Source organism: Bos mutus, chromosome 22, assembly GCF_027580195.1.
Source record: "Bos mutus isolate GX-2022 chromosome 22, NWIPB_WYAK_1.1, whole genome shotgun sequence".
NCBI classification, from domain to species: domain Eukaryota; kingdom Metazoa; phylum Chordata; class Mammalia; order Artiodactyla; family Bovidae; genus Bos; species Bos mutus.
Genome location: NC_091638.1, coordinates 49,460,883 through 49,473,153, shown reverse-complemented (window position 1 = coordinate 49,473,153; position 12,271 = coordinate 49,460,883). Strand labels below are relative to the sequence as shown.

Sequence of the window (12,271 nt, the reverse complement as noted above, 5' to 3'; positions counted from 1 at the left end):
AAAAAAAAAAAAAAAAGCCAGTTAAAAGTCATCAATAATTACCAATATCAGTAAGAATCCACTAGAGATTCAATAATACCTCAAACCAAAGGGAAAAATCAGGTTATTTACCTGTATGGGCACTTCAACCAGGTATTGGTAGGAAGATAAAATTATTTCTGCATTACAAGCTAGATAAGAAATGGCAACACAGGCAGGGGTGCAAAGGATACAATCTCAGTATTAATGATGACCTCCAGCCCGTTCGGATGGAAGACGCCACTGATGTTCATGTTGAACTTGTCGAACTTGTGGATGGCCTGTGCAGAGCGGACATCCCACAGGACGCCATCATTTAAGACAAGATCGTCTGTAGGATTAAAGGTGGCGCAGTTCCTCTTGTAGTTGTTGGCAAGATCTGGGTTAAACAGAGTCAACAGCTTGTTGCCAGTCTGAATATCATAAATCTTTAGAGAAGAAGGGGTGGGAAGAGAAAAATCAGACCAATCCGTCCACTGACAAATTCAAACAGACGCTGCATAAAATAGCTCCCCAACACTTTTCAAAAGCCCATCAAAATCATAAAAGCCCTAATATTGAAAATAGCTAAAAAATAGGAAGACCACACCCATCTAAGCAAAGTTTATATGCTTTGAGTCCCATTTCAGGTTTTTTGAGAAGTCTCTTTCCCACAGGTAAGAAAATGAGAAGTAAAATGGCAATAGGGGTAAGAAAACTCTCTTCTTCTCCATCCCCCTTTCAAGAAAAAGAAAACGTTTCTAAGATGGAAACTGAGAAACTCTCCATGTGGACTAACCAACATTACTCAGAGAATACTCTTATATAGGTTACTTTTTGGAGAACGGTATCAATGAAATACCCTTTTCTCCTTAAAATCTCCCAATATACTCTTTTAGTGCCCTACAACACTAAAAGTTCCAAAGTTGACAATGTGCAACCCATACAGAGACCAGCTCTTTCCCATCAGCTTACAGACATGCTGTAATATTTCCAGTCTTTTAAAAAAAAAAAAAAAAAAAAAAAACTCTTTTAACAGAGCAACAAATAAGGAGACACCACAAGGAAACGAACAAATCCAGATCATGGGACAAGACAACTAGCCTGGTCTCTTCAAAAGTCAATGTCATGAAAACTGGAGAAATGGTTCTTGGCTCTAAAACATTAGTGAGACACAACAACCAAATGCAATATGTGAATCTTGGCTGGATCCTGGTTCAAAAAACAAAAACAAAAACATTTGAAACCAAACACATCAGGAACAATCGGGAAAACTGAGTATGGGATGAAAATTAGATGGCATTTGGGAATTACTGTAAATTTTCTTATATTTAATAATGAGTGTGATTATGTAATAAAATGTCATTAATGCTAGGATATACACGCTATAAGATATGAGATAAAATGTCACAGTGTTTGCAACTTACTTTCAATGATTCAGAAAAACACACACATTTACACAGAAAATATGGCAAAATACTAAACTCATTAATCTAGGTGGCAGTTACCGGTACTACTGCTTCAACTTGTCTATGTATTTTAAAACTTTCCAATTTAGCTTGGGAGAAACCCTCCCTTCACCACTCCATACCACCACCCCACCGCAAGCTACTACCCTCACATCCCTGTTTTTCAGCAAACCTGTTTTTCTAGCTCTTTCCTCGTGCTCTCCTGTGAACCCACTGTAATCAGATTTTCACCACAGTGCACAGAACTAGCTCCGGACATGACCTCCACATAGTTACTCAAAGATCATGTCTCAATTCTTTCTTTTTTTGTCATACCACATTGCTTATGGGATCTTAGTTCCCCAACCAGGGACTGAACCCAGGCTCTGGGCAGTGAAAGCCTTGAGTCTTAACCACTGGACCAACAAGAAATTCCCTCCATTCTCATGTTATGCAACTTATCGGCAGTTTCTAACCCAGACCATCAATCCTTCCTCTAGAGTTTTCCCTTGCCTTCAATGGCATGTCTTTTTCCTGAGGCCTCCTGCTACCTAACTGGCCACCCTTTTTGTCCTCCTTCCCGAATTCCTCCTTACACTGCAACTTCTTAATACTGGCCCAAGCCAGGACTCTGTCCTCACACTTCTCTTCTCCAGCCTCCTTAATGATCTCATCCAAGATCATGGTTCATGCTATCAATACGTAGACAACGCCCACATTTGTATCTCCTATCCCAGACTTTTCTCCTGAACCCCCAATTAGTAATATTCCCTATTTGAATGTCTAAGAGAATCACAAACTCCATGTATCAAAAGCCCAGGGCCCAGCTGTGTCACTTCTCATTGCCTCCCATGCCCACCCAAGCCCAGCTCCACTGCAGCTCTCACGTTAGCTGGCACAACACCCTAACTGGAAAGCCTCCTCTTGCTTCTCTCACAGAAACTAGACTCACACTTTAGGAATTTTACCTCCAATCACATGCCTTCTTAGTCACCCTCCAGTGTCCATCTCATACACAGGAAAAGCCAAAGGTCTGAAACAACACACTGCTACAAGAGGCTACAGGGTATGCCCCCACTAATTTCGGTTGTCACCCCCTCCTTCTCCTTCCCACCTCCCAGGTATGGGCTTTTCCCTTGCCATTCTGCATCTCAGATCACTTTCCCCAAGGTATCTGCATGACGCCCATGTTTCCTTCAAGACGTTGCTTAAACATTATCCAATCACTGACACTTATTTCCTAGATGAAAAAGAAGGCCCCCACACCACCACCGAGCATTTGCTATCTCTTACCCTGCTCTCTTTCCCTTGGTAGCACTCACCACCTAACATACCATATATTTGCTTCTTTTTGTTTATTGTCTCCCCATATGGATCCACCAAGACAGGAACTTTACTTCACAGTGTTTCAAGGTATCTTTTGTGCTAATGAAACAGTTCTCAAACTGTAAGATTGTTCAGTCTTTTTACATTTTTCCCATATAGCTGAAACTACTTCATTACAATTCTAGATTTTATCTGGAAAGAATCATCACTGAGTAATTTCTGGTTGCCCACAGGACTTAAGTAATCAGATTCAGTCCAAAAAGTTTCAGTATAAACAGACAAATCACCCTGAAAAATGTGGATTCTTAAATACTTACATGGGCGATGTCTCCCTTCGTGCCTATGACCCGGTCCTGAGAATGCTTACTGAACTCAACATAATGATCTTCTGTAAAGGAATGCCTACGAACAAACAACAGAAGTACTGATGTAACTGATCTTCAGGATATAATTATTTAACTGACTAAAAAGAAAGTGATTCTCAGCCCCTTGCCTGACTATACTCACCTTAAGATTCTCAGCTCCCAAAGAGGAAAAAATTGTAAGATTAAAAAGAAAATTCTCTCCATCAATTTGTCTAAGAAGATTCAAAATAAATGAATGGGAACTACTTGGTTAAAACAATGGCTAACAGGGTACATATGCCTCTGAAATATGCCCCAGCAAAGAGCGCCACCGGAGAAGGCAATGGCACCCTACTCCAGTACTCTTGCCTGGAAAATCCCATGGATGGAAGAGCCTGGTAGGCTACAGTCCATGGGGTCGCTAAGACTCGGACACAACCCAGCAACTTCACTTTCCCTTTTCACTTTCATGCATTGGAGAAGGAAATAGCACCCCACTCCAGTGCTCTTGCCATGAGAATCCCAGGGACGGGGGAGCCTGGTGGGCTGCCATCTATGGGGTCGCACAGAGTCGGACACGACTGAAGCGACTTAGCAGCAGCAGCAGCAGCAAAGAGCGCCACTATGATAAAATAGAAAGATGTGCCATTCTGGATCAGTGAAGGGTCTGCTGTCTGATGGGAATGTATAAACTTGGGTAAGAATACCCAGGAACCAAGAAAAAAAAAATCTTATTAAACATGTACCACAGATAAGGAAGAGAGAAGTCAGCAATAAAACTTACAGCATTCTTCTCTTGCCCCAAAATGCTGAGTCAAAGAATCAGATGAAGGGGATAAATTGTAAAACAGAGACACTGAATTATAAAAGTAGATACATACTTCATATCAAATACTGATTTCATTCCCCACAGTGCAGACAGAGGCTGGCTCCAGGTAGCTGATGTCAGCAGCAAGGATCCATCCTAAAAGAAGATGGGAAGCCCAAGGTGGCTAATCATGTGTTTACATAAATGCCATCTTTCATTAGCATTTTAAAATATAACATATATTGTTGGATTATAAAGAAAACAGAAAAACTTTTAGGAATCAAGAAATGGTCAGAAGCTGCTAAGATTTAATCAATATGCACCTCCTATGTCACAAAAAATCACTAAATTTGAGAATATTTAATCCTCCTGAACTAGTAACATGAAATACAATAGTTTCAAGGGTGTGGTGGGTGGGGGATGATGAGACTTAAATGTCAAACATGGTTTCTCCTTTCTTAATATTTGGCCTTATTTCTCCATCTCCCTCATCTGAAGTATCAGTAAACTGAAAACAGCTGTTAGACTCTGTAGCTAAGGATTCTTACAAGATTTTTCAAAGAGAAAGCCCAATAAAAGATCAACTTGCTTTATTTTTCTTCCCAGCTCATCACCAAATTAATCTATATTCCTCACGATTCCCACATTATAATTTTTTCAAACTTTTTGTTTTGTATTGGGGTATAGCCAATTACCAATGTTGTTACAGTTTCAGGTGAACAGCGAAGGGATTCAGCCATACACATACGTGTATCCCCTTTCCCCCAAACTCCCCACCCATCCAGGCTGCCACATAACATGGAGCAGAGTTTCATGTGCTATACAGTGGGTCCTTGTTGGTTATGCATTTTAAATATAGCAACCTCCTTCACTTTAAATTGAGGAAAATTATCCTTGTCATCTTAACAGTCTTGACTTGTAGAAACAGCAAAAGCATTGATTTCATCCACAGAACAGTACTAATAACACAGTTATATTTACAGTGGATAACCAACAAGGTCATACTGTATAGCACAGGGAACTCTGCTCCATGTATATGTGGCAGCCTGGACGGGAGGGGAGTTTAGGCGACAATGGAAGCATGTATACGTATGGCTGAGTCCCTCTGCTGTCCACCTGAAACGATCACAGCATTGCTTATCAGCTACACTCCAATATAAAGAATTAAAATAAATAGTACTACTAGACTATGACCTACCACTGGGATCATACAATACTTGTTTTCCTAAAAATTCACAGTTGTTACAGATTTCCTTCCAACACAAAAACTTCTGTGGTCATAGTTGATAGATAATCTCAAGTTTCTAAATAAAGCACATTAAAAATCTGTCCATCTATCTTTAGGTCTGGAAAACATAAGGGCCAGATACCAGACAGTACATACTGTAGGTTTTGCAGGCCACATGGTCTGTGCTGCATGCAACCACAATACTCAACTCTGCCGCTGTAGCACAGAGCAGCCAGGACATAATACATAAACATATGAGTATGGCTGTGTTCCAAACAAACTTTACACACAAACACGGGAAACCGGTCAGCCCACACACCTGCAGGTCACCAACCTATCCTAGAAGCATGACTGAGCACAACCTAGGAAGGGAGCTTTACCCTGGAGGGCTCCAGGTGTGTGATGGCTGAGTTGTGACAGTTGTAGCTGGCCTCCTCCTGTCCACTGAACACGTTGTAGAGCTTCAACTGCCCGGTGCAGGTGCCCAGCATCAGGAAGCGCTCTCGTGCGGAGAACGCACAGCAGGTGAGGCCACTCTCATCCTCGTTGGCTTCCCGGAACACTGAAATAGGACGGAACCTGAACAAACAAGAGAGAGTCAGAGAGAAAGAACATGCAGAGACTCGGAAAAACAAAAGTTTGTTAGAAGGACAGAAAGAAAAACAGCCTTTCTGTTTCAAGTGGGTTCTTCCAAATTATCAGTGACCATCAGTGGTTCATCTTCATTTTACAAGAGAGAACTGGACCTTCACTTAAAAATGTTAACAATAACAAAAATTCCCATGTCAAAAACCTGAGATCCCATGACTTGTATGCAAGATTTAAAAAAAATATTTATTTGGCTGCACTGGATCTTAGTTGCGGCATGTGACCTCTTAATTGCAGCACAGTTCCCTGACCAGGGATTGAACCCAGGCCCCCTGCATTGGGAGTGTGGAGTCTTACCTACTGGACCAGGGGAAGCCCCAGTGTAAAATTTTTAAGGAATAAGAAGAGGTAACAACTTGGACCAGCACAAGTACAAACTTAAGAGCCTCGTCAGGGACAGAGTGTTGCATGGGCTCTAGAAAACATACTAATATAACAAGAACAGAGTATCTTATATTGCCAGTAATTATACAAGGAACCCCTGGGTTCCCCTTGACAAAAGGGGGTATAGTCACATTGCTCAGGTATTCACACAAAATGATAATTCCTGGTATTTCAGGCCAACAAATGGTTTTCTGGAGTTATTACTTCATGCTGATATTGCCCACATACTCTGACGTAAACAGAAAAATCATTCCAATTCTCAGGGAGTGAGGTAACCTCTCCTTACCTGCTAAAGATAAGGTGCCTATCAAAGCACCCGCCATCTACCCCTCCATACTTTGGAAATGATGCCCTGCGGTTTAGCCTTGAGGTAAAGTTTATTGGCGCTTGTCGCCTCTGTTTTGGCTCAGGACACTGGTGAGGAGTAAAGAGAGAGAAGGGTGGGCAGGTGGCAACTGGGTTCTTGCAGCGAGCATGCTGCTCTCTAAGATATTCTGTGATGATACTGTCCAGCGTAGGCGGGGAGGGAAGGTGTCTGTCCAGCTGCTTTTTTATGGCTGGGCTCTGGCTGTAGGCGCCATGGTCCGACTTCTGCCGCAACACTCTGATTTTCCTGCCATTGCAGGGTGATGGCCTCTCTCTGATAAAACTGATCCTACCAATCACAGGGGAGTTTCCTGCATGAGATGGACCAGGCAGAGCTAGTGAACCCTGGGGCACCCGCGGCTGAGGATGAGCAGCGGGGGCAGAAGGGGCAGAGGTACCCACAGCAGCATGGCTACCCAATCGAGTTGCAATGCCATTGGCGATGCGAGGGGTGCGGGGAAGAGAAACAGGAGAAGCAGCAGCAGTGACCGGGGTGAAGGCCGAAGAATGGGAGGCAGCAGTCATGGGCAGGTCGGCCTCTTTAGTCAGCACAGTGGCTGTCTCCCCAAGGCCTTTAGAAATGAGATGGTTTCGGATCAGTAGAAGCAGCTCTTTCTCAGGAAAGGAGATCCGTGACTGGGCAACAACGTCAGCTTTCTGCAGACGTGCCAGGGACACATCGGTGCCGATAAGAAGCGGCTTTCCCGACACCCGTTCGATGAGCTCAGCGGCGTACTTGCAGAACTTGACGTGGTCACTACGCTTGTCCTGAAGCACAGGCTCTTTCATCAGCTGCTGGATCTGGCAGCTGCTGAAAAGGGGCAGTTTGCTGATGATCTGCCGCACGGTGCTACTGCGAGACAGGCCCACCAGGGCCTTGCAGGCTAGGGCCCGGATCTGGTCTGCATCTGTGATGGGCATCTTGACAGACAGTAAGGACAGAAGCACCTTGATGCCGTTGTTGGACTGCACCACGTTCCACATCTTGGCCAGAGTGTGCTCACTGCTTTTGGGTGTCTGAGGCAGCTTCCTCCGAGGCGTTCCAGAGATAAACTTGCCAATACTAGAAATTCTGTTATCCGGGCCACAAACACAATTGATGATAATCTGAAGTGCTGACTTCTGAATTTCAGCATCGTGAATAAAGAACTCACCCTCAGCCACTCCCAAAATAATGCTGATACCTATAGGGGGAAAATTTTTTAATATTATTCCTCATAACACTAATGCCAACTTCAATTGTCAAAATTTATTTCAGAGTCAAAATTTACAGTTCTATTCATTGTGTCCAAAACCACTACAATATTGTAATTAGCCTCCAATTAAAATAAATAAATAATTTATTTTTAAAGTGTAGCAGTTTTCTCTTCAGTTCAGTTGCTCAGTCCAGTCGGACTCTTGCGACCCCATGGACTTAAGTGTAAGGAATAGTTTGTATAAAATGCAGCCAGTTCTACTACAGTGTATCTTTATGTCAGAAGACCTCATATGCAGTTTTTAAATACGGGAATGATGTGGAAGTCACCAAGGTTCATGTACAAGCTTTCCTAGGTAAGGAAAGCAAAAACAGTGGGAATGAATAAAAACTTCCAGCAGGAAAGAAAAAGTCCTCAGCCTGGCTGCTATAGTAGTAGCAGAAACCCTTTCTTCTACATATGAATTAACTTAAAAACAAGTGGCTAAGCCTCAGGCTTTCTCCCCAGGGTACTGCATTCTAGGGCCCACAGCCACTCACATGACTTGCATGCTCACCTTAGCAGCAGCCCTCATCAGCCCTGATCTTAATAAGGGTTTTTTCCCTTTGTTTTTGTGTATAATAACTTATTCATTTGCGCTGCTTGCCAATTATTCATTTTGAGTTGCTTAAATTTTTTGCTATCTGCCCCAACCCATGTTTCTTATAAATTCTATTTTTAGCATAACACTCTGAAGAGTGCAAGGTTTTCAGGAATGCACTTGTACTATTATAGCAAAAATGCCTGTACCACCGAGAATACCTGAGTTCACTAACATGACTCCCTTATTTGAAACTGATGACATGACTTAAAAGAACTTAAAGGGTACCCTCCTTTGCTACCTTCTGTTCTAGTACTGCAAAATTAGGTCAGTTAAGTAACCACAACCAGAATGGCAGAGGAAAACAAATTAAAACCACGCAATGACAAAAATGGCAAGATACAACCTACCTACAGTGGAGACGGTGGAGCCAGCCTCATCTAGTACATCCACTGATTCTGCCAACTGGAGCTGAATTTTTGGCACAACAGTGAGAATAGCCAGGACATCCAGAGCAAAGCGCACAGTGTCATTCCTGGACAGAAAGAAGAATTAGTCAAAGGGAAACTAGGATACAGCCACAAGAAACAGTCTCTGTTAAAAGAGAGACAGACAGACACAGTGGGTCAGAACTACTTACTACCTGAATGACTCTGTCCCTAGCCATGGCATCAAGAGAGGACCTGTAAGTCACCACAACACTAATTTCAAAAAACATGGGTATGGAATTTTCATCTATCAAACTGCTAAGATTAAAAAACAAAGGATAATCTCCAATGCTGGTGAAGATGAGCAGAGACAAATGCTCTCAAACTTTTGGGAGGAGAAGAAAATAGGACACTCCTCTTAGAAAATAATTTGGAAATATGAAACAAGGTTCTTAAAATGTTTGTAACCTTTGGCCCAGGAATTTTACCTTTAGGAATTTGCCCTAAGGAAATAATCAGAAGTACAAACAAGTATTTATGGATTAAGATGTCCATTATCACATCATGTAAAACAGCAAAAGAATTAAGAAAACTTACACAGGAAACAGGAATACCTGTGTTAAATTCTGGACAACTGTGCAGCTACTGACAATTGTTTCAAAAAAACTTCTAAGGACAAATGAAAAGGCTCAAAAGACAACAAAACCAAGATACAAAATTTTAAAGCCAACAATACCTAGCACTGGCAAGAAGGGAGAGAAAATGAAAACTCCCATAGACTGCTGTGGGAGAAGTCATTTTTCCAAACAATCTGGCAACATCCACTAAAGATGAGATGCAGCCACATTACAACTCAAACTGTACACATCACATCCTCAAGAGAGACCTCAAAAAGAAGTTCGTGGTACCACTCATTTGACAGGAAAAAAAAAGAGAAAAAAGGCACTAAATGCCCATCAGTAGGAGAATAAACCATAGTATAGAAATGTGCTTAGTCACTCAGTCATGTCTGACTCTTTGCAACCCCATGGAGCCCACCAGGCTCCTCTGTTCATGGAATTTTCCAGGCAAGAATACTGCAGTGGGTTTCTATTTCCTACTCCAGGGGATCTTCCCAACCCAGGGATTGAACCTGCATCTCCTGGGCCTCCTGCACTGGCAGGCAGATTTTTTACCACTGTGCCACCTGGGAAACCCAATATGCAAATATAAGAATTCAAATACGTATCAACACATAAATCTTAAACACTTAAGGGTGACTGAATACCTGAAACTTACGTTAAATAAATAAGTAAAAGTAAGGGTGAAGAAAGCAAGCACAAGTAAGACTTTATACAATTTTAGAACATAAAAAGAGTACTAAATCATTGATTACACACCCACACATATGCATAGCAAAAAAAAAAAAAGAATGGAAAGAATGCATACCAAATTCAAGAAAACTGGTCACTCTGGGCTGGGGGGCAGAAAATGGAAAGGAACTGAGAAAGCAACATGCCAACCCTGAGTATGGAGTAGTTGTTATATTATTCTCTGTATCTTCATATAACTTGAGGTATTTCATTTAAAAGATGAGTTTAATTAAACACTATAATCTTAATTATGTCTATTTACAGAATTATGGAAAAGAGATTAAACAAATTAACAGAGGCTAAGAATAATTTCCATTTCTAAGGTTTTGTATATTCTAAGCAAGACCTTCTAGAACAAAATGATGTCCTTTTCATCATAAGGGACTCGAATGCAAAAGTAGGGAGTCAAGAGACACCTGTTTGGCATTAAAGGGACTTCAAAAAGAGGTTCATGGTACCACTCATTTGACAGGAAAAAGAAAGAAGACACTAAATGCCCATCAATAGGAGAATAAACTACAGTATAGATATGTTTGGCCTTGAAGTACAAAATGAAGAATGGCAAAGGCTAACAGTTTTGCCAAAAGAATGCACTGGTCATAACAAACACCCTCTTCCAACAATACAAGAGAAGACTCTATACATGGACATCACCACATGGTCAATACCAAAATCAGACTGATTATATTCTTTGCAGCTGAAGATGCAAAAGCTCTATATAGTCAAAACAATATGGGGAGCTGACTCTGCCTCAGATCACCAGCTCCTTAGTGTAAAATTCGGGCTCAAAATGAAGAAAGTAGGGAAAACCACTAACTAGGCCATTCAGGTATGACCTAAATCAAATCCCTTATGATTATACAGTAGAAGTGACAAATAAATTCAAGGGATTAGATCTGGTAGACAGAATGCCTGAAGAACTATGGATGAAGGTCCCTAATATTGTAAAGGAGGTGGTGACCAAAACCATCCCCAAGAAAAGGAAATACAAAAAAGAAAAGTGGTTGTCTGAGGATGCCTTACAAATAGCTGAGAAGAGAAGAGAAAGGGAAAGATATACTCAACTGAATGCAGAGCTCCAGAGAATCGCAAGAAGAGGTAAGAAAACCTTCTTAAGTGAAAATGCAAAGAAATAGAGAAAAACAACAGGATGGAAGAGACTAGAAATCTCTTAAAGAACATCAGAGATACCAAGGGAACATTTCGTGCAAAGATGGGCACAATAAAGGACAGAAACAGCAAGGACTTAACAGAAGCAGTAAAGATTAATAAGAGGTATCAAGAATATACAGATGAACTGTACAAAAAGTTATTAATGTCTTGGATAACCATGATGATGTGGTCATTCACCTAGAGGCAGACATCATGGAGCGCAAAGTCAAATGGGCCTTAGTAGGAAGCATTACTACAAACAACACTAGCGGAAGTGATGGAATTCCAGCTGAGCTATTTCAAATCCTAAAAGATGATGCTATGAAAGTGCTGCACTCAATATGCCAGCAAATTTGGAAAACTCAGCAGTGGCCACAGGACTGGAAAAGGTCAGTTTTCATTCCAATTCTAAAGAAGGGCGATGCCAAAGAATGTTCAAACTACCATACATTTGCATTCATTTCACATGCCAGCAAGATTATGCTCAAAAATCTTTCAAGCTAGGCTTCAGTAATATGTGAACTGAGAACTTCCATATGTACAAGCTAGATTTAGAAAGGCAGAACCACCAGAGATCAAACTCCCAACATCCACTGGATCATAGAAAAAGCAAGAGAATTCCCAAAAAAAAATCTACTTCTGCTTCATTGACCACACTAAAGCCTTTGACTGTGTGGATCACAAGAAACTGGAAAATTTTTCCTAAGAGATGGGAATACTAGACCACCATACCTGCTTCCTGAAAAACCTGTATGCAGGTCAAGAAGCAACAGTTAGAACCAGACATGGAACAATGAACTGGCTCAAAATTGGGAAAGGAGTATATCAAGGCTGTATATTGTCACCCTGCTTATTTAACTTATATGCAGAGTACATCATGCAAAATGCCGGGCTGGAAGCACAAGCTAGAAACAAGACTGCCAGGAGAAATATCAACAACCTCAGATAGGCAGTTGATACCACTTTAATGGCAGAAAGTGAAAACTAACTAAAGAACCTAAAGAAAGGTAACTA

The 12,271-nt window shown here is 41.4% G+C and overlaps 1 protein-coding gene across 1 annotated transcript in view; it reads right to left on the bottom strand.

The window, feature by feature from the left end:
* DCAF1 (DDB1 and CUL4 associated factor 1) overlaps nt 1–12,271 on the bottom strand; it is an 80,556-nt gene that overhangs the window by 19,656 nt on the left and 48,629 nt on the right. Inside the window, exons 12-17 of the mRNA XM_070359229.1 lie at nt 8,736–8,860; nt 6,470–7,733; nt 5,532–5,730; nt 3,997–4,079; nt 3,089–3,173; nt 213–446 (exon numbers count right to left, since the gene is read on the bottom strand). Coding sequence (XP_070215330.1) covers nt 213–446; nt 3,089–3,173; nt 3,997–4,079; nt 5,532–5,730; nt 6,470–7,733; nt 8,736–8,860 — 1,990 coding nt within the window. The remainder of the gene's footprint in view (nt 1–212; nt 447–3,088; nt 3,174–3,996; nt 4,080–5,531; nt 5,731–6,469; nt 7,734–8,735; nt 8,861–12,271) is intronic.